The sequence below is a fragment of the Dromiciops gliroides genome, chromosome 1 (assembly GCF_019393635.1).
Source record: "Dromiciops gliroides isolate mDroGli1 chromosome 1, mDroGli1.pri, whole genome shotgun sequence".
Classification (NCBI taxonomy): Eukaryota; Metazoa; Chordata; class Mammalia; order Microbiotheria; family Microbiotheriidae; genus Dromiciops; species Dromiciops gliroides.
In genome coordinates this window covers 656,248,897-656,272,506 of record NC_057861.1, presented here as the reverse complement: position 1 = coordinate 656,272,506, position 23,610 = coordinate 656,248,897, and the positions used below count along the sequence as shown (strand labels likewise).

General features: G+C 40.9%; 1 protein-coding gene across 2 annotated transcripts in view; it reads right to left on the bottom strand.

Moving 5' to 3' along the window:
* ADAMTSL1 (ADAMTS like 1) overlaps positions 1–23,610 on the bottom strand; it is a 1,070,304-nt gene that overhangs the window by 103,827 nt on the left and 942,867 nt on the right. For both annotated transcript variants that reach the window (XM_043978110.1, XM_043978111.1), the window contains one exon: positions 14,511–14,721. In XM_043978110.1, the coding sequence (XP_043834045.1) occupies positions 14,511–14,721 (211 nt within the window). The remainder of the gene's footprint in view (positions 1–14,510; positions 14,722–23,610) is intronic.

The window sequence follows — 23,610 nt, the reverse complement described above, 5'->3', positions numbered from 1 at the left end:
AATGTCTAAACTGTATTTATACTTCCTTACTCCTGGGTCCAGCACTCTAACCACTGCATCACTTCACGGGGATTTATGAGCTACGTACTTGGTAAAATTTACAGTGCTCCAGAAATATGAGTAATTATCAGAGAAGCATTGAGGTGATACAGTGGATAGAATGTTGGACCTGAAGTCAGGAAGATTTGAATTCAAATATGGCTGGATACTTAGTAGTTGTGTGACCCTGCGAAAGTCACTCAACTTCTGTCTGCCTCAATTTCCTCAACTGTAAATTGGGGATAATATTAGCACCCCTCCAGGTTTGTTGTGAGGATAAAATGAGATAATATTTGTAAAATACTTTGCAAACCTTAAAGTACTCTATAAATGCTAGCTTTTATTAAAGGTGATTGATTCCTAGCTTTCCTTTTCTTCAAAATGTGGTCTAGAATAGAGGTGTCAATGACACCACCAGTGGGCCCATGCAACCTGCATCACTTTCCAGTATACAGGGAATGAAGTTAAAATGAAACTGGGAAATAATTCAACAAATTAAATAAGAATACAATAAAACAGAGATAACATTTCATTTAAAAACTGTCAATATGCAACTTGCTGGGATCTTTATGTACGGAGCCTTACATATTTTCTCCCAGTTCTGTACTAGAAGAATTGGGTTGTTTCTATGCAATGTCAAACACCCCACCAAATGAAAAATTCAATGCATCGATCTAGATATTTTGTTGGTCTAGGGTGCAAAGCATGGATGAATAAACTTTGTATAGACCAAACATGCAAATTATGAACTGATACTTTTGCATATCATTCTAAGTGTTTTTTTTTTTTTTTTTTTTTTTTTAGTGAGGCAATTGGGGTTAAGTGACTTGCCAAGGGTCACACAGCTAATAAGTGTTAAGTGTCTGAGGCCAGATTTGAACTCAGGTACTCCTGACTCCAGGGCCGGTGCTCTATCCACTGCGCCACCTAGCTGCCCCTAAGTGTTTTGTTAAGGAACAGACACTTCCTTGAATAAGACAAGTTTAAAAAGCAGTGGCATGAATCACAAACAGAAAGATAAGCAAGGCCTACAGTTCATGGATATTTCAATAGCCCAGATCCTATAACTGTGCCTGAGCCAAGTAATGTACCTTAGTGCATGACACTGGTTTTAGTCATTGGCTAATGGTTTTTCCTTAATTTGCTTGAGAGTGATTGCTTTTTTTTTTAATGATAAAGGTTGTTTTAAGAAAAAAAGAATAATTAATCAGCCAATTTGCCAGCTAGATGACAGAGCATAGTAATGACCTCTAGTGAAGGATACTGAGTTTAGTTATTGGCTAATGTTTTATCCCTAATTTGCTTGAGAATGCTTTTTTTTTAATGATAAAAGTTGTTTTTAGGGAAAAAAAGGAATATTTAATTGATCAATTTGCCATCCAAAAGAGATGTAAAATGTATACACACAATAGGTTTATGTACAGATAGAAAAATTGAGGGGAAAGCACTAACATTTGGGAGTGGACAAGGAAAGATTTCATGTAGAAGGTAGTATTTTAGTTTGGAAGGAAAGTAGGGATTTCTAAAAAGTGGAGGTTAGGAGAGAGTGTATTCCAGGCAAAGGCAACACCCTCTGAAGAGATACAGAGATGAGAAATGGAGTTCCATGCATGACAAAGAGGAGGAAGGCCAGGATGGATGAACAGTAGCATTTGGGAAAGGGAATAATGTATAATAAAGCTGAGAAGGGAGGCTGAAGCCAGGCTGTGAAGGGCTTCAAATGCCCCATAGAGAAGTTTGGATTGGATCCTACATAGAATAAAGAGCCACTGGAGTTCATGGAGTATGGAAATGATCTAGTCAGATGCTGCACTTTAGCAAAATCACTGTGGCAGCTGTGTGGAGGATAGGTTGAAGTGGGGAGAGACTCAAGGCATAGAAACCAATTAGGAATCTATTGCAATATTGCAAGTGAGAGGTGATGAGGGCCTGAATTTGGATGGTGGCAGTGTGAGTGGTGAGAAGGGAATGGTTAAAAGACAGATTGCAGAAGCAGAAACAAAAAGGACGTAGCACAGGATGCTCTACTGGCTTTTGGTCTGGCAATCTCGCTAGCAAAGTGTAGACATGACTAAGTGGTTCCATGAGCTTGTGAGGATTGTGAGCTGAACCTCTGGGGAGGGAAATAAAGCAACCTGGGAGGGTTCTGTATTGTTTTGCTGTGGACCCTGAATCGTTTCTGTATTTTTGGTTGCCTTAATTAAAAAACCTACTTTGTATCTAATGCCTTAGTTGGTCTGAGTGCTTACAGGCCAGCTCAGAGTCCTTTAAGACACATGCGCTCAATTCTGATGTTCCTAAGGATTGGGTGGGGGTGTGAGCCATATAAATTTCTGATTAGAGATGGTCCATTACAATTATATCTGATCTGCTAGGTTAGGTCAGGGCTGGACACATATACATTACCTTTCTAGGCCCATTTTCCATCGCTCCCCTTCACATACCACTACATTCTTGGCAAGAGAAAGCATGCCATCCTGAATTCTCCTTCTTCCAAGCATTCATGCCAAGCACCCCATCCCCTCCTCGCAGTCCTGAAATAGGCTCCCTCCTAGTCTCTGTTGAAATTCTTCTCTTCCCTCACGGTTCAGCTCTGGGGCCATATTTCCATGAAGCCTTCCCTAGTTTTTCAGCTGAAAGAAATCTTTTCTTCCTCAAATTTTATTAGAACACTTTGAAGTTCTCCTCTGCTTTTAAAGAGGGTAGATTTTGGAGTCCACAAAGACTCCTATCCAAAGCCTCTCTCTGATACCATCTCTGTGATCCTGGGCAAGTCTCTTACCCTCCCTGGAACTCTGTTTTCTTGTCTGTAAAACAAGGGAACTAGACTAGATGGTTTCCTAGGTTCTATAGGATTTATGACCTTATCACATTCCATGTTGTATCACCCTTATTTCTGTACATGCATACAATTATTACACAATAATAAGGAATTCTTTTTATTAGATTTTGAAATTTATGGTAGGGGCCTCAACATTTTTCATCTGTGTATTCCAAGTTGTGAAAACAATGCCTTAAAGGCTCTAGGTACCTGATAATCATTTCTTGAATCAGATAAAGATACTGAGAAAAGCGATTCCACAGTAGGGTGAGTAACGTGGAGGAAAAATAAATCCAAATCAGCTACTACTCTTGTGATTGGATACAAAACGCCTCAATGAATGCACTATGATAGTGTGGGGCAGCACTTTCCTCATGGATAGTTTGCATTGAAAAATGCAATAATTGAATATTTGAATATCTGAAACCTGTTAATTATAGGTTTCCAATTCTGAGATTGATTGTTTACTGATTTTAGAAGGAATACCAAATTAAAGAGATATGTAGGAGGGTGCCATGGTTTCCGAAGACAGAACAACCCGGCAACCTGTACTGCTAAATTTCTTGCCTGGCCTAAAGCTGATGAGCTGCCTAATGTCTCCTAAGAAGTAGCCTTTTAGTAGATTCTTCTTGTGTTGACACTTTACTTTTAATTTAATTTAATTATTTCCTTTTTGAACTGGCAGCTGGACTGTCCATTATTATGTGAAATGACATTGGTTAAATGAGTGACGATTTAGGCTTGTGTTTTCTTCTCTGTGGCTAACATTGGCTTCAGCTAAATCAATAAAAAGCTTTAGGTTAAGAACAGATGAGTGTCAGGGCAGCTAGATGGAGCAGTGGATAGAGCACCAGCCCTGGAGTCAGGAGTACCTGAGTTCAAATCAGGCCTCAGACACTTAACATTTACTGGCTGTGTGACCCTGGGCAAGTCATTTAATCCCAATTGCCTCACCAAAAAAAAAAAAAGAACAGATGAGTGTCAATAGAGGCATTTTGTTGATTTTTGATGGGCAGCTAGGCTAGAGGGCAAAGAATGCTGAATTTGGAGTCCAAAGACCTTGGTCTGTGTTCCACTTATGAATTGTGTCACCTGTGACAAGTCATATCACTCAGCTTCAGGATCCCCCAGATGCAACATGTTTTTTTTTTTAAGTTTCCCACTCAGGAGACTTTATTTATTTATTTTTCATTCATTCATTCATTTGTTTATTTATTTATTGTTATTTCTGTGGGGCAATGAGAGTTGAGTAACTTGCCCAGGGCCCCACAGCTAGTAAGTGTCAAGTGTCTGAGGTTGGATTTGAACTCAGGTCCTCCTGAATCCAGGGCTGGTGCTTTATCCACTGTGCCACCTAGCTGCCCCCTCAGAGGCAACATTTATTGGCTATGTGGCCACTTGCTACTCACTTCTCTGAGCCTTAGTTCCTCATCTCTAAAATGGTGATAGTAATGATGGTACTGGGTAGCTAGGTGGCAAAGTGAATAAAGGGTTGGACTTGGAGTCAGAAAGACCTGAGTTCAAATCCTGCCTCAGACACTAGCAGTGTGGACACGTCACTAACCTCTCAGCCTCAGTTTCCCCATCAGTAAAATGGGGATGGTAATAATGGTGCTTATCACACAGGGTTGTTTGGAGGGTAAAGTGAGAACACATGTAAAGTGCTTTGCAAACCTTAAAGCACTATGTAAGTGCTAGTTGTTGTTACCTCACAGAGACATAATAGGGAAAGTACTTTGTAAGCCTTAAAGCTCCATATAAATGTGAGCTGTTATTATTAGTTTTAATCCACTTCTTTACAATTGATTGGGACTTCCCAAATGGCTCCTGATGGTAGGTGAAGTTGGTTGCTGCTGTTATGATGGTTACTATAATGGGATTGTAGAATTTAGACCTGCAGGAAACTGGGAGATCATTTCTAATGCACTCATTTGATGGAAGAAAAAAAAGAGGCCCAGGTTATTCAATTAAATCCAACACTGGGAATTAATAAACACCTACTATGAAACCTATCAAGTGCTGAAACATAGCAGTAACTGACTGTATGCTGAGCCTTGCCCTATGTGCTGAGAGTACGAAGACACAAATCAAAGAGTTCTTGACCTCAAGGATCTTAGATTCTACTGGTAGGTGTTTTCAAAAGACTCTATCCTGGGTCCTCTTCTTTTTCTGCACTCTCTTGGTGACCTCATCAGTCGTTCATCTGCAGAGTTGATAATGAAACACAAAAAAGCTGATGAGGTCACCAAGAAAGCAGTAACCCAGTCTCTTCTATGAGCTCCAATCATGGCCCATTGAACATTTTAAACTAGATGGTAAAGACAAAGACTCAAAGTCAACACATCCAAACTCTTTTCCTCTTAACCCATCCCACTTTTAAATGTCTCTATTTCTGTTGAAAGCACCCCCTTCCTCCAATCTCTCAGGTCCCTAACCTTGCCATTATCCCTAACTCCTCATTCTCATTCACTCCACATACACAAACAGTAGCTAAATCCTACTATTTGTATCTCTACAAAATCTCTCAAACCCAACTCCTCTTCTCTCATCATGTAGTCATCGCCCCATTTTGGGCCCTCACACCCCTCACCTAAATGATCACAACAGCCCCCTAATTGTTCTCTCTGCCTCAACTCTTTCTACTCCAGTGTATCTTTTTACCCAGCTGCCAAAACGATGTTTTCTTAAACTGACTGTGTCATTTCCCTATTCAATAAATATTAGTGACTTTCTATCACCTCTGGAATAAAATAGAAACCACTATTTAGCCTTTAAATCCCTTGATAACCCATACACTTAGCCTCACTGTATATTTCTGCCCTTCCTATATTCTGTGATCCAGTAATACTGTCCTTCTATCTGTTCCTTACACATGCTATTCCATCTTCCACCTCTGTCCTTGGCACTGGCCATCTTCCATGCCTCGAATTCACTCCTTCTTCACTCCTACCACATAGAATCCCTTACATGAAAGCATATTTCAAGCTTCAACTATTGTATGACTTTCTTGATCCCTAACCCTAAGTGCTGTCCCTCCCTAATATTTTGTTTAATAATATTTCTACTCTTCATATTTTTCTGTATATATTTGTGTATATGTGTGTGCATATATTTATGTATATATGTATACACATGTATGTGTATACGTATATACATATATGTGTGTGTATACATACATATATATATATATATTTGTTGCTCTATCAGAATGTAATCTTACACATGGGGATTGTTCCATTCTTGGTAGTTGTACTCCCAGCAGCTAGCACAATGCTGGTGATACACTTGGTGCTTAATAAATGCTTGTTGTTGATAGATTGATTGGGGGGGAGAATATCTACAAAGTTAAGTAAATACAAAATATACATAGAGCAAATACATGATTATGATGTTTGTGTGAGCTTGATTGAATGCTAAAAATTGGAGGGATGGGAAAAGGCTTCATATAGGAAATGACACTTAAGCTGGGTCTTTGAAGAGAGTTAGGGGTTTTGAGATTTGGAAGTGAGATTATAGTGTTTAAGGAAACCTAGTAGAATGGTGGTTCTTTCCAGACACTAGAAATCCCAAGTAGCCGTGGATGACACTTTTACCCGTATAAAAAAAAACCTTACTTTTCCTTTTGTCTCTCCCACTCTCTCCATCCCCTCCAAAAAAATTCTATTCAAGGATTAACATGATCCTTACCTTTTGATCTCTACTGAAGAAATCTTTATTGTTGCTTTTTTAAAAAAATAGACTTTTCATTTTCCTTCTGAAATACACTTTTGTAAACAAGATAAACACACTAATGGATTTACTTTCAGGGCAGAACATTTTAAATAGCCTCTCATGTGTAGGAAACTTTGTTTTAGTTGCTGGAATGTTAAGCTGATGACTATCAGGAATTGATTTGCCAAGAACTTCAGAGTTTTATCTAATTTCATCAAATGGAGGAAAAATAGGAAATGGAAACATAATTGGTAAGCATTTGCAATTCAATCAAACTTTCTTTCTTTCTTAAAATTATCCTTTCACATGCCTTTACACAGACATGCCAAATTCTAAATCCAGGAAAAAAAGATTATAGGTCATGTAATCCCCCCCTTAGGACCCAAGGAAAGAATTGAGGCTGGGAGGCTATTTCTGTGTCTGCCCAGATACATGCAACATTTGCATGTAGGACCAGTGGATACCAGGTTGTACATAAAACAAAATTCATGTGGAGAAGCACAAACAACTTTGAAACAATCTCTAGTTTATTTGATGTCGTTTCTTTTGGTACTTTCCAACCATCTGTCCCTTCCCATCAGGATTGAAACTTTATACAAAAAATGAACAAAGAAAGAACATTAATGAGTTTTGGGGAGGGGGAAGGTAGAGGACTCAAAGAGAATTGGCTTCTAAGGACTTTCCATAAATTAATACTAAGTACTGAGAATAAGGGACTCTGCTCTCTTTATAAAGTCTGTTATGCTGCTGCTAATTGGATGCCAAGGGAAACAAGTAACTACTACTGTGTCCAGAGCAAGGGAGACCAGAGACACTTTTGCTCTGCCCTGGTTAGAGCAAATATGCCCTCCCAAGGCTCAGTTCTAAGGACCCATTTTAGGAAAGTCATGGAAAAGCTGAAATATATCCAGAGGAAGATAACACCTATGGGAGGGATCTTCTTCCACATGGCATAGACAATCTGAGCAAAAGAACTGGGGATATCTAGCTTGGAGAAGAGAGCCAAATAATGTTCTTCAGGTGAATGACGGTCTGTCTTATGGAATGGGAATTAGATTTAGTCTAATCTAATACCCTTAAATCAAAATTAGGGACAAGGGGTAGAAGGTACCTAGAGAGAGGTATATAGGTGGTGAAGTGGATAGGGCTGCTTTAAAATCCTGCCTCAAACACTACAAGCTGTGTGACCCTGGGCAAGTCACTTCAGCCACTATCTGCCTCAGTTTCCTCATTTGTAAAATGGCTAAAATAATAACATAATATAATACCTCCTATGATTCTTGAGAGGATAACACAAGATAATATTTGTAAAATGCTTTGCAAAACTTAAAGCTCTATATAAATGCTATTATTATATAAGGAAAAACTCTAAATTAGAGATATCTAGAAGTTGAATGGGCTGCCTTGTAAGGTAGCGAATGCTCCCTCGGTGTTGTTCTTCAGTTGTTTTTCAGTCAGGTCTGACTCTATGACCCAATTTGCGGTTTTCTTGGCAAAGATACTAGAATGGTTTGCTATTTCCTTCACCTACTAATTTTACAGATGAGAAAATGGAGGCTAATAGGGTTGTGATTTGCCCAGGGTCACACAGCTAATGAGTGTCTGAAGCCAGATTTGAACTGAAGATGAATCTTCCTGATTGCAAGCCTGGCAATCTATTCACTGTACCATCTAGCTGCCCTCTCACTAGAGCTTTTCAAGTAAAGTACAGGGGACCATATCACAGGCTATCATAGGTGGGAATTCTTTGAAGATGTAGGTTGGATTAGATGATGGATGAAGTCTATTCTAATTCTAAGATCTTACTGTAGGATTAATATCGTGTTTTATACAAGTTACTGATTGAAAGAATCCAAAATATTCTCCATACCCAATGTTTAATCAGTTTTCAATCAGGAATTGGGCTTCTTCCAGTCAATCAGTTCTATCAGTCAATCAACAAAAGTATTAAGTGCCAGTTATATTCGAGGCCTTGTGGTAGGCACTCTCTTTGATGTAAAGAGGCAGAAGAGCTTATCCTTGCCTTCCAGAAGCTCATATTTAAGTGGAGAACACATAAAATGAACCAACTACAATTTTCCCCCAGTACAAAGCCTCATATGAGATGTGAACTATACAGAATTTTCAACCAAGGGAAGCCATCTTGCTGTGGAGGTTAGAGGAATCTGTGTAGAAATCTCTCCTTAGAGACTGGGCTTGGGTTTGAACTTGGAGAATGGCTAGGATTCAGGAAGCAGAGGTCTGAGCAGAGGAGTCTAGTTTGAGAACAGATTCTTGGGATATGGAGCATTCAGGGGAGAGGCCAGAGTTAAAATTGGGGAGGGAGATAGATCTAGGCCATGTATTCAGAACTCTTGAGGAAACTGGGGCCCACAAATGTTTCCTGACATGTCCTCCCAACTATGCTGCTGGCTCTATGAACTCTGCTGGCATGACTCAGTTGCTTTCTGTCCACTATGCTGTCTACTTTCTCCTATTGGTGAGTTCTTCTGTATCCTCCATTTTGGGCCAGCCATTCTTCATTCCCCTTCTGATTCAACAGACTTTGCTATCATGCCCTTGGCTCAGATACTCCTCATTCCCCTTGCCTTTTCAGCTCTTTTTAATGTGTTGTCTTCCCTTATTTGAATGTAAATTCCACAAAGCTGTGTGACCCTATGTGAGACCGTCTTTCTTTTTTTTTTGCCAGTGCCTTATTGTCTTCTTTGACTGCCTACCAAGGTCATACAGGTAGTTAAGTAACAGAACCAGGATTTAAACCTATGTCATCTTTATTATACAACCCTCTTGCCACTATTCTACATTGCCTCAAGGCCTTCAAGGGTGTCAAATACTAGATTAAAGAGTCTTAACTTTGTTACATAGGTAATGGGGATCCATTGAAGATTTTTGAGCAGGGAAGTAACATGATCAAAGCAGGGTATTTTAGAAAGATTAATCTGGTCTGGGACTAGTTTCTTCAGGAACAATTAAATGGGAAACATACAGAGACTATTTAGGTCTCTATTCTAACTACAGTAGGATGTCAAGAGAGGGAATAGAGAGGAGAGGCTGAAAGGAAGAGGGAGACATTGGAAAGGAAAAGGTCAATGGACTTAGTGACTGACTGGATGGAGGAGAAGCAAAATATAAGCTCGTAGTTTTCCCTTTCAGGAATTGTCAGAATGATGGCAAAATTGACAATAAAGAGGGAATTCAAGAGATAGACTTGGTTGGCATAAAGAATTCAAGCTCAAGCTATGACCTATGTCAATCTATTAATTAATAGGCATTTTAATTATGTGCTGGGCACTGGAGATACAAGTAAAAAGAATAAAACAATCCCTATTTACAAGAAGCTAAGGAAGACTAATATACAAACTATTTTAATCTCTTCATAAAACCAAAAGAAAAATCCCCCATATCTAAAAAAATAGTCTTAAGCAATATGTTAGGGCCAAAAAGACATGGGCCATCACGCAGAACCAGAAGATGGAACAAAAGTAGGAGAGAATGAATATAAGGAATAGTAGAAACAAAGAGAGGTCAGACAGCAGCCCAAGGGAAAATTACAGTTCTGCACCACATACTTTTAATTATCTCTAAAACAGGTTTGTGTTTTAGTCCCTCTTCTTTCTCCTCCCATCCAAGTATGAGTGAATGCTGGATATTTGCCATTTGTCAAGTATGAGCTTCAAAGAAAACAAAGGAAGTGACATTAACATTTGACAGATGGTGATCCATACAATTTATGCTGCTTTTTTCTCTGGGAAAACCACACACAGATTGCCCTGATAACACCTCTGTCCAGCCAAACACTGTGATGCGGCTTTTGTCCCAGTGAAAACTAGCACTCACCAGAGCACTCGTCTGTCATATTTTAAATAGACCTTTCAGACATCTCACAGATTTTTTTCCTGTCCCTTTGCACAAGAGAAAAAAGAAAAAGGAAAGAAATTGTAACCCAAGTATTGAAGGATGAGAGGCTCCCAGGTCTATTCTCTGGGTCATGACCAGTGTATAGACAGATAAATGGAAAAGAAAATTTAGACACTGAGAAAGCAAAACCTTGTTGTGAGTGGTATATACATACCCTTATTCTAACAAGGATTGTGGTGAAATCCAAAGGCCAAAGACAAGTGTGTTGTTAACAGCTGTGGTGTGAATAAGAGAATGTCAGCACTCCAATATCCTGCACTAGTGTCCTGAGATAAGATCCAATTAGCTAAGAATTGCTTCACAGTTACTGTTGACTTACTCTGCCAAACACATCACATAATGTCTTGTTTTCTTTTAGTCTTTTAATCAAATGGTCTGGGGAAGCTAATGTTGCTGAACAAATCTTCTGGAAAGAGTTACAGATGACCTCTAAAAGCTAACATGAATTGATTCTGCATTAATCCCAGGGCTCTGTCCTGGGCTCTTTTCTCCTTTCTCTCTTCATCCTGGCTTCCTGTGATCTCATCAGGTCCCGTGTGTTTAATGATCAATTCTATCCAGAAGACTCCCAGATGGAAATGACTTACTTTGGTCTCTGTCCTGCACTCCAGTCCTGCATCAGTAATTGTCTACTGGACATTTTCAACTGGTAGTCTTATAGTCACTTCAAACTTAACATAGCAAAAGCAGAACTCATGTTCTCCCCACTCTCCTCTGCCACTTTTAACTTTCCTAGTGCAAACCCAGTCATTCTCCATGCTTCATTTTCCTTTCCTCTCCATATACAATCAGTTTCCAAGTCTCAACCATGTTATCTTCATACTATGTTTCATATCAGTATCATACTTTCCAATCACAAGTCTGATACCCTAGATCATCACCTTCATCACCTTTCACCTGGACTACTGTAACAGTCTTCTAAAAGGTCTCCCTGACTTCAGTCTCTCTCATCATCAATCAATCCATCCTTTACCCAGTTGTGAAAGTGATAGCCCTAAAATACAAGTCAAACTATGTCATTCTCAGCTCAAGAAAATTCACTAGCTCCCTATTGCTTCTAATAGGAAATACAACCCTTTCCATTTGGTATTTAAAGCTCTTAACAATCTACCTGTCCAGACTTAACACACATCACTCCTTAGGCATTCTACATTCCAGCCAAATTGGTCTAATTACAGTCCTCCCATGCAATACACCACCTTCTATTTCTATGTTGGGGGCGCTGCTGCTTTCTAATCCTAGACTGGAATATGCTTCCTTCTCACCTCTTTTCCTCAGCATCATGGGGTTTCTTCCAAACTCAGCTCAAGAACCATCCCGACATGGAATACCCTTTCTGATTACCCTAAATGCGAGTGCTCCTGCCTCTACCAAAATTGCTTTGTGTTTCTTTGGTGTATGTTTTAAATTTACAAATATACATGCATGTATTGTTTTTATTTTTATTTATTTTTATTTTTTGCGGGGCAATGAGGGTTAAGTGACTTGCCCAGGGTCACACAGCTAGTAAGTGTCAAGTGTCTGAGGCCGGATTTGAACTCAGGTTCTTCTGAATCCAGGGCCGGTGCTTTATCCACTGCACCACCTAGATGCCGTGTATTGTTTCTTCATGACAAGTACTCATTTTTGCTTTGATATCCCCCAGGGCCTAGCACAAATGATTAACACATAGTAAGGGATTAGTAAATGTTTGTTAAATTGAATGGAAGTCTCCAAACAAGAACACATTCCTCCTCCTGGTAATTTGGTTATTTCCATCAGAAATTTGCCAACTGTTAATAACTCAGATATTTTCCACCAGGTTTTCCTTCCTTAAGGGTCATGGAATTTGGGACTGGAACTGTCCTAATTCCACTGCCCCACTTACCTGCTAAGTTCCTCCTAACAAGACATGCCCTTTCATTAATATGTTTAACTTATGGACACCACCCTACCAAAGTTTCATGAAACCTTGGTTTCTTTCTTTTAAGATCTCATGTTCATTTGTTCAATAATTTCTACTCCTGTCTTGTGCATTCCTGGATATTTCCATTTCTATTATTCTCTCTTGAGAATAATCTTCCTGGAATGTACTCCCTCTTTACCTTTGCCTCTTAGAATCACTAGCTCTCCAGGGCATCTGGTTAAGTCATTGTGTCTGGGAAATCTTCATATGCACGAATTTTCATTTTAATAAAGTCCTCCTGATCAGCTCAGTAAAATTCCAGGTAAAGACATCATTCATTGGTGCATATACTCTGTCTCTGCCTAAGAACCCACCATTCTGAAATTTTGAAAACTGGTCCAAAAAGCCAAACTCTTTTCTTTGACATTATCTTCTTATCCAGTTGTTTATTGCCCACAGCTTTTTAAACACAATAACCTCCAGCTGGAAGTAGAGAAAAAAATGTGTATCTCCAAGTCCTTCAGTTTCCTGCCCAAGGTTTCATAATCTCTAAAGATCATTTTCAGGGTTCTCCTGGCTCTGACATGAATCAGTGGTGAAAGTTATCATATTTGATAAGTTTGGGGAGGTTCTCTATAGGCAACAAGGTACTAGATCTGGAGTCATGAGACCTTTGCTATTTGATGTCTTCATGACCTTAGGCAAGTCATGTAATAACTCTGATCCTTAGATTTCTCATCTGTAAAGAGGAGGAGGAGGGACTCTTCCTGTCCTGTAAATAAACACATCTATACATCTAATATTGTTTTCTACTGGATGCACTGGATCCAGGAGAACATCCACTGGATGTTGTTTTCTTTTTCTTTCTTTTTTTTTTGTGTGTGTGTGAGGCAATTGGGGTTGCGTGACTTGCCCAGGGTCACACAGCTAGTAAGTGTTAAGTGTCTGAGGCTGGATTTGAACTCAGGTCCTCCTGAATCCAGGGCTGGTGCTTTATCCACTGAGCCATCTAGCTGCCCCTGGATGTTGTTTTCTAAGAGCCAGTCTAGTCAAATTTAAAGAGCTTCAGCCCTGGAAGCTTGGCCACTGGATGATGAATTTTTTCACGGACAACAATTTGTGAAGAACATCAACTAAAGACTTGAGATCTGCATTAGCGGAGGGAGCTCCTGCCCCAACAAAAGCATAGTTTCTTTTAAATATTAAAATAAGAAGTAACATTATTGATTGACTCTGGAAGAAGTGTAAACATCACAAAAGCTCTGCAAGCCTTTCACCTTCTATACCTGTTATAAATGAAATCCTTGATTCTGTGGGGCTTCCTCTGGCAGCTTCTCCTATTACCCGCCCATTTGTCATACTATGGGCCTTATCTGATGTGCTGTGTTGGTCCCAAGAAGGATGGGTATAAGAGTATGACTAGATCAACCCATCACCAGGGCTTCAAAAATAATAGAATGGTTGGGGCAGCTAGGTGGCACAGTGGATAGAGCACTGGCCCTGGAGTCAAGAGGACCTGAGTTCAAATCCGGCCTCAGATGCTTAACACTTACTAGCTGTGTGACCTTGGGCAAGTCACTTAACCCCAATTGCCTCAATAAAAAAAACAAAAAAAACAAAATAATAGAATGCTTTTGGCAATGTAGGGACAACAACCTCAGCTTCACAGAAACAAAGTCAGGAGGGATCTCAGAGGCCATCTAGTGTCAGAGCACAACCTATATCTGAACAAAGATTACCTTATGTGGTAATTTGGCCTCGGACTGAAGACCTCTGGTGAAGAGAAACCTCCGAGGCAACCAATCCCACTTCTGAATAGTTCTACTTGTTAGGAAGATTTTCTTTCTTACAACTTCCATCCATTACTCTTTGCTATTTCCTCTGGCCAAGAACAATGACCCCCAAACTTCTTCCACATGACATCCCTTCAAATAAGGGACGGTAGCTATCATGTTTTCCCTATGTCTTTTCTCCCCCATGTTAGACCTTCCCATTTACATCCATCATAGCAGTAGAACACTCTCACTTAAGAGTTTAATAGATACATCCAGCAGTCCCTTAATTCAAACCAAGGCAGGAAAGAGTGTACAGCAAGGCCTGCTCCCATTCATAGCAAATACAAAAAGTGGTTCTCACCTGTTGCCACTCTGTAGGATACCAGGCTGGTGGGCAGTTGAAACGGTTGCAAGCTTGCACTATGATGGGCTTGGGTTTGTGGCACAGCTCATCCGCCAGCACCACAGTCTCATTCATCTCTTTGGAAAGGAGGTGGGAGCAGAAAACATCCCTGGTCTGTAGGCCGACTCCACAGGTTAAACTACATGGACTCCACTTGCCAATCTCCCACCTAAGGAGAGACCAGAGAGGAAGAGGAAGCCTGAATTTTCTGTGGAGAGGTTTCCCAAACCTGTCATCACATGAATGAGTTTCTGTTGAAGAATAAAAACACCTAAATATGAACTTGTGCCAATCGGGCAAGAATTGAACTGAGTTTCTCTTTTCTAGGCCTGGTCCCTCTCACTTTCCCTTCTCCCACTATCCTACCCTTCCCCAATATTTGAATTAAGACAGATGATAATAGAAAATGTTTGCTCTTTGCCTTCAAAAGCTTGGATAATTATAACCACCATTCCTAATTTGCCAAGGAATATACAATGAAAGTGCCTCTTCTAGGAATATGAGTGGATTCAATTTCAGGGCTCAGATGGAAAACAGGAACACCTAGTGCTGAGGACCAGGTCAGGACAGACCTCCCTGCTCACCTTTTCAGCCCCTGTCCTTAGCAAGATAGAAAAATCTGCGCTTGTTTTTTCTTTGGCTTCAAAGTAAAAAGTCATTGGCTCCAAATCTCTTCAAATTTTTTATTGTGGCCCAGAAATGTAGCTCTGTCTTATGTATAAATATCATCACTACCTGGTACTGGATAATGTAACTGAAATGAAGCCTGCTAAATACATTAGTTCTTTGATGGGGGAAAATAAGTGAAGAGAAGGAGAGTCTTGTTACCTGGAAAGACCAGTCAAGCTGAGAGCCTAAATGCGCTTGTTTCAAATAGCTGTGGCTTGAGGGAGCCAGCTAAGGTGAAATGAGGGACTAGAAAAAAAAAACAAAACAAAAACCACTCTGTTTTTCCCTCTTGATCCTACTTCAGAAATGGAAACGGGAAAGATGAATCTTAGCTTCATCTCGGTTTCTCTAATGTTCAGCTTTAGACAAATGTTTTCTTTTTTAGTAATTTTTTCAGTTGTGTCTGACTTTGGGACCCCATTTGGGGTTTTCTTGGCAAAGATACTGGAGTACTTTGCCATTTCCTTCTCCAGCTCATTTTACCGATGAGGAAACTGAGGTAAATAGGAATAAGTAACTTTCCCAGGGTCACATAGTATCTGAGGACAGATTTGAACTCAGGAAGATGAGTCTTCTTGACTCCAAGCCCAGCGCTCTATCCACTGCACCACGCAGTTGCCCCTCAGTTCACCACCTGAGATTTTCAGAGCCTGGCTTACTTACCATCTCCAGATTTGAATAATCAGCCAACAGTACTTGGCCTAGATCACAGCAGATGTGAAAGAAAGAATAGTGATGACCCCCATAGACTGTGGTTTCTCATCATGTTGTCCATGGTCAGCTTTGAGAAGAGTTTTTTGCAATCTTTGGCTTGCAGAGGTTTTTCATCAGCCCATAAACATTTCTGTGTCCTCATTTACCAAAGTTGCCAGCATCCTACCCTTAGTCACTCCCTGCCTATTGCTTCTGGCATAACTGGGCTACAGAGAACACAAGCACTTACCTGGGAATATACACTGAAAGGTTTTCCATTAATAAGCACAAGCCCATATTACAATGAAAAGAAAGGAAAAGGAGATGCTGAATGTATAATGGATTTGTCCCCCCCCCCCCCGCCCCAATCCCCCTTCTGCCTTGGCTTGTGATTTCATTTCATTAATGGCTACATGGTAAGGAAATTCTCTGCAACAAGTAGTATTTATAGAGTTACCTGAAGGCACTGAGAGCTGCAGTGATTTGCTCAGGGGCACAGTGTGTACCAGAGGCAAGAGTCCCACCTTAGTCTTCCTGACTGTGAGGGCTGCTAACCAAGGTCTAGCTCTTTATCCACTGCCTGATTTCTGTTGGGCTCTGGGATTGTTGCAATTTGTACAGCTCACAATTTAGGAAGAAAAAAACAACTCTCTCCTTCCCTTCTCCCTTCAAGATAAAACAAAACCTAGGTCCAATACTGATGTTTTACTATATGGCTGTATCATCCATCGTAGTACAGTCATCTCTGAACATTATGGCTTCTTAATCATTTTTTTGTATCATGTCTGATGAAGCCTGTAGATCCTCTTCTCAGAATAATGTTTTTAAATGTACAAAATGAAATGTATATGATTACAAAGGAAACTGAATATATTTTAATATAGTTATCAAAATATTAAAAAAACCCAGACAAATAAGCTAACACACCCTAGCTTAAGAACCCTTCCTGAACACCAAGCCTGGAGTACAGAAATTCAGCCAAAGGAACCTCGAAGGCCCAGGCACTCTGCAGAAGGTGGAGCTGTTCTGACAGAGCTCTGAGTGGCCTGAGCCACCTCTTCAATGAGAAAATTAAATTGCCTTCCCCAGGAAGGAAGCCAGCAGAGGTTAGTGCTAGCTTTTAGGCTACAGAATCAACTCTGACCAAAGCAGGTTGAACAGAGTCACCCATTTCTTTCAGTGTGACTGGATCCAGGCTACAACTATGGGCTTCTGAATGAACCAGTGTTAACTCTGAGCTGCTGTCAACTACCTTTTAATAGGGAGGGATGGAGTAAGATCTCTATGTTGATTATGAAGGATCAATGTTTCTAGGCAGCTTATGGGTATCTGGCTTTTGATCTCTCTTCTCCTACTCTCCTTCAAGACTTCCAGTGCAGCTCCTTCTCAGTCCAACCCAATAAATTCAGAGGATCCTCTTCCAGGACAAGCTCAGGCACATCTTTGTATTAGGAATTTGGGTGTATGCATATATTCTTTCCTACCCTTTGAGAAGCCTCTGACCCTACCACCTACCTCATCTTTTTTGGGAGGTCTGTGACTCCCTTTAATATAAAAACTTGCTCTAAGGAAATGATTTTGCATTATTTTCTCTACTGTGAGTTTTAATCCCCTTCCCTAAAAGTAGAATTCAAACTTTTTCCACTTTCAAACCAACACAAACAGGGAGAGGAGATTTTGGAGTGGACGGGGGGGGGTCTGTTTCTAGGGCTTCACCAAATCCTAATACTATGTCTATTCCCTGCTCCATCAACTTCTAGTATCTGGCCTTATTCATCTTCACTAATTGTCTTCTGTACCTCTTTTTGTCAGACATCCAGGTTCACATGAGACACATACATTGTGAGCCACTGATACTGCCAATGCCCCGGCGGTAGAAAAAGCAATCTAGAGCAACACTCAGAAGACTTGAGTTTGAATTCTGACTCTGTATGTGATTCTCGTCCCCTTTCTGAGTTCTGACTTATTTATGTGTAAGATAAGGCAGTTGACCTCTCAGGTCAGTTCCAGCTCCATATTCTATGATCCTAAAATCAGTTTCCCAATTGCTGTCTCCTGCCGACACAATCTGGCCACTGAATCGGATTAATATTCTTGCTTTTGTCGTTTTTGTAAAGCAGCTGCGTTGCTCTGCCGTCAGTTAAGCAAAGTCAGCATGTGGTCGGTCTGAGAAGCTCTCTGGGGAGGAGGCCCTCAGTTTCCTATAAAGACATCGATGAGAGTTAGCATGGGCACCAAGTACCTTCAGCAGTTGACACACCTCAGTGGACATGTCTGTGTTCGGTGTACAAAAAGAAGAATTTTAGCCTCCTTTTTGAGGGGGGGGGAGCAATCTCTTCTGACATAGGGCTCACTATGTGAGCTGCCAATTTTTTTTTCTTTTGGAGTGGCTGTAGCCTCCAGAAAGTCATCACTTGTTATTGATATAAATGACCATTATTTCTATTGGCAGGTAACAGCTTAGCAGCTTTCACATCCCAAGAACTTTCCCTTGCCCTTGGCTCCTGGGTGAGAAAAAGAGTCTATTTCTTCATCCAGAAATTTTTTAAATTCTATTTTTGTTTGGAAGAAATAAACCACCATGAACATACATTTCTTGGTTTCCCCTTTATGTTTTCCTTTCCTGAGTCAAGTCAGCATGAAACATTGGCCTGTGCATAGCCTTCTCTTACTGTTATTGCCTAGTAGCCTTTGATTGTTTTAAAAACGCTTATAGGTCATTTGTTTTCATTGCAATTCCTCTATGTTTAGAAGGCAGGTAACAGGGCAGGCAAATTTTCTGAGCCTACTCAGATTAGATTATAGAACATACAAAAAAAATGGAAGATGGGTTCCAGTCCAAGAACACTAATAAAGTAACACGTCAACCAGCGTGACTCTCAACAGACAAACAGAATACGCAGATGCTGTGGGGATCAGGGATAAAAGAGCAGAGAGAGATGGCATTAGGAAAGGAAGGATTCCTCAAGAGAATGAGAAGATATGGCTGATTTAACTGAAGTGAATAATTGGTGACTCTTCTGAGTCAATCAATCATTTATTGAAAATACAATGTTCTCAGTGATGAATGAGGCACTGTGGGAGATATAGAAAAAGTATAAGACATGGCTTCAGCCCTTAAGGAGTTTATAATCTCTTTGAGAATACAGAACCCATAAAATAACAATAACATTATCACTGAAATGTAATTTTTAGAGCTAAAAAGAAGCTTAAATATCATCTAGTCCAACTAACTCATTATAGAAATGCAGGAAGAGGAGACAACATAGAATTAGTAGGTAAACCGTGGTAAGAGACTAAGTGTGCCAAGAGTTCAGAGAACAGGAATATAAATGAAGGCAGCTGTGGGCAGAAATGGCTTGTTGAATGAGGTGGGTATTGAGGGGAACCTTAAAAAAGTAGTATTTCTATAGCTCGAGGAGAGAGTGGAGGGGAATACAGATTTCCCTTGAGTTAAAAAAAATCAATTTTACAAGTATGGGACAAAAGCGGCATTGCCAGATGACAGTTCTGAAAAGAAAAAAAAGATCTGAGGGTTTTAGTGAACTTGCAAGCTTTCTTTGAGCCAACAGTGTGACATGGCAATCCAAAAAAGTTAATGTGATCTCATGCTTCATTAAAACAGTGTTTGGAACAAGGAAAGTAGTGAGATCATAGACTTAGAGCTGGAAGGTCATCTAATCCATTCCTCTCATTTTTATAGTTGAGGCAATTCAGTCCTAGGGAAGTCTAATTGAGTGCTCGAGACCATACAGGGAATAACAGAGGTGAGATTTGAACTCAGTTCTCTGACTCCCAATCCATTACTTTTTTCGATCTGTTTTCAGGTGATACTTGACGCTCTACTTTGGTCCCACCACATATGGAATATCATATAGCACACTTTAGGAGAAACATAGGCAAGCTGGAGAGTATTCGGAAATAGATGGTCAAGATGGTGTGAGGCTTCTAAGTCATTGCATAGCAAGGATTCATTGAAGGAACCTTAGCTAGAAGAAGTGAAATGTTAGGAAGGACAATGATAGTCATCTTCAAGCATTTGAAAGGAGATATGATGGCAGGGAAAGGGTTCAGCTCATCCTGCTTGTCTTTAGAGGGCAGCAGGAGGAATGAGAGGCAGAAATTCCAGAGGAGAGCTCATGTTTGATGAAGGATAGGAGCGGTACAAAAGTGAAGACTTTCCTTTAACTAGAGACTGGATGACCACTTGTTGTGGAGGGGATGCATGTTCAGGTACTCCCTGGGCCTGATGAACTTTGGGTCCCCTCCAGCTCCTAGATTTTGTATTCCAGATTCTCTGAGGGAGGGATGGGTAGGGTAGGCCTGCAGGATGGTGAGGAGGTCAGCTCTCTGGGTGACAATGGGTTAAAATATAGACTGGATTCTTTGATGACTGAGATGCTCTGGCTTTAATTCTGCTTAGCAGTGGGGTTATGGGCCAGACAATCTTTACTTCTACACCTGGGATTGTATAATTCTATCTGAGGCCACAGCATCATTGTAACACATTGTAATCACAGTATCCGTTGTGGAGGAGGGGGGAAGTGTATTAACGCACCTACTAAGAATAAACAGACTTTTCCTCAGACTGCTTTTGAATAGGTCCTATAGGAAGTAATTAGGCTAGTGGAAAGAGCCCTGGATTTTGAGTCAGTAGATTGGAATTTAGATCCAGGTTTGTGACTTATTACTTGTGAAACCACTCCTTGATGTCTCTGTGCCTCTGTTTCATCATCTGTGAAATGGGGGTAATTATATGCTAACATATCTCACAGGGCTCTCCTGTGGAAAGTGCTTCATAAACTTTAAAATGCAATAGAAGCGTGTGTTATTGTTGTTGCTGTCCTCATGTCTCAGCCTCCCTTCCATTAGTTGATTATGGACTTAGGGTACTAAGCCTTTGACCAAATGAAATGCCCTTCCCAGTATTGCTCTTATTTTGTCTAAACTATTCCCTGGTTAAACAAACAAACAAAAAACCCCAACAAAACCCTGTGCTCAATTTGAGCTGCTTGACTATTTGTTCTCATAATACATCTTGCTCATCTCCACTTCTGTGCCTTTGTTTCCAGCATCTTTTCCACCCAGAATGTGGTACCCTGACTGTCTGTAGGAAGGCTCCCTACTTCTTTAAGAAAAGCCCCCCTTCAAGTCCTATTTCCTTCACAGAGTTTTCTGAGGTCATTTTGCACTTCCACATGGTCATAGGACTCATATGTCGTGAACCCCTATGATGCTTAAGGGTCCAAGGCCCTCATTTGGGCCTCCATCATCTACTTCATATTTTCACGGAGTGGGTGCCCTCAGATCTCCTCTACCTCATCCACCCTTCCTCTTCTATTCATCTCCCTAATGACAAATGGCAACATTCCTTGCTGAAGCAACAGAACCTGATGTAGTATATGAACTCTCTCTTCCCTTCAGAATCCTCTTAAGTAGTCTCAAACCTGCTGGTCTCTACTGCCTAGGAATTTATTTTCTTTCTTTCTTTCTTTTTTTTTTTTTTTTTTTGCGGGGCAATGGGGGTTAAGTGACTTGCCCAGGGTCACACAGCTAGTAAGTGTCAAGTGTCTGAGGCCGGATTTGAACTGAGGCACTCCTGAATCCAAGGCCGGTGCTTTACCCACTGCGCCACCTAGCTGCCCCAGAATTTATTTTCAATAGTCTTCCTTTTCATTTGGAGGCCCGGACTTCGGAGGGGAAGTGTCATCATTCACATCAGGACTTAAATCCCCAATTCTAGTCCCTCCTTCACGATCTCCATCACCAGAGACATTCCGGCCCTGGCCATATTCAGCAGGACTGGGAGTTCTGTGCAGATTTACATCTGCCAACATATCTAGGACCGAGAGGAAAAAAAATCAGGCAAAAGGCTTAAAACTCAGGAGCAGCTCCATTGTGTTTTTCTCTTCCGGTCTCCATTAATTTTTCTGCGCCTGTGGATGCTGCTGGTGAAGACTGAGTTTCTATTCCCCTATCTTCTAGGCATAAAGGCTTAACTTAAGCTCATTAAACTTCAAGGCTCTGAGGATTTTGATCTCTCAAAAAAAACCTCTATCAGCAGAGAGGAGAGAAATGGACAACAGGTCACTGCAAGTATCGTTCAGGCCCCTCCAGTCCATTCTTCACGAAGTTGCAAAATTGGTATTCCTCAAGTTCGTGTGCCTGGCACGTTGCTCTGTGCTTCTTAAATGTTTACTGATCGTCTGACCAAGTGCTTGTTTTCCGTAGCTCCCTATTGCCTCTAGGATGGAGAATGTTTGCCATTTGCCCTTCATGATCTGGATTCATATTATCTTTGCAGGCTGAGCTCACATTTGTACCCCTATCTGTGTTCCAGCCAAACTGATCTGTTTTCACATATACAAAACCCCGTTTTGTGCTTTGGCGCTGACTATGTGATGTGTCTGGATTGCTATTCTTCCTCACTTCTACCAAGAGGAATCCCTAGATTCTTTCAAACTATAGTTCAAGGGCTAACTCCTTTGGGGGTGGGGGAGAATTGGGGTTAAATGATTTGCTCAGGGTGACATAGCTGGTATGTGTGTGAAGCAAGATTTTAATTCAGGACATCCTGACTCCAGGGCTGGTGCTCTATTCACTGGGCCATCTAGCTGCCCCTGCTAACTCCTAGTAGTAGTAGTAGTAGTAGTAGGCTTCCGCCAGTCACGGATGACCATGGATCGGTGCCTTGAAGAGCCACAGGCCACAGTGTGGCTGTGGGTGTTGTATCTACCCCATGAGGAGTAGCTGGAGTGTCCTCTCCAGGGCGCTGGCCTGAGTGGATTAATATGGAGAACAAGCTGTTGCCCATTCAGCAGGTTTTCCCTCTCCATGACATTGGTGGATCCAAAGGAGAGGCAGAGCCAGTACAGTTTGGCACCAGTGCCACCACAGGAGTTGCCAGAGGGATGTGATGTTCAACATCCAACTGCCTAAGGGACTCCGACTCCTGATTTTTCCTCGGGGTTAACTCCTGAAGCCTTTCCCATAAATGGGTATAGCCGCAAGGCAGCAGAGGGCTAACTCGTACAGGGGCCTTAACTTAATTTCACCATTTGTGAAAGGAAAGGGGAAAGGACATTTCCTTTCCCCAACCCAAATAATAATGCGAGAATGGCTAACATTTATATAGCACCTACTACATACCAGGTATTGTGTTAAATACTTTACAATTATTATCTCATTTGATTCTCACAACAACCCCATGAGGTAGGTACCAGAATTATCCCCATTTTAAAAATGAGGAAACTGAGGTAAACAGAGGTTAATGCACTTTTTCAGTCATCCAGCTAGTAAATGTCTGAAGCTGGATTTGAACTGAGGTCTTACTGACTCCAGGCTCAGTGCTCTGTCCACTGTACCACCTACCTGCCCCCTGCCCCAAATTACTTTGTGTCTACTCTGAATGTATTTTACATATGCTGATCTGTGTGCATGCTATTTTCCTCCAAAGAATGTTAGCTCCTTAAGGCCAAAGACTGTCTTTGTACCCTCATTGGGAAGCCCAGTACCTGCTACATGGTGCTTAAGAAAAGTTTGCCTAACAGTCCTTTAAATCCTTTCGTGTCATCACGGGGTGTCAGTGCCAAACTGATTGAGGAAGGGAAGAAATCTTCTGCCTGAGGACAGAGCAGCACACTAATTCTAGCAAGCAAATCCCTAGGGGGATACTGCCATAAATCCAATTGGATCC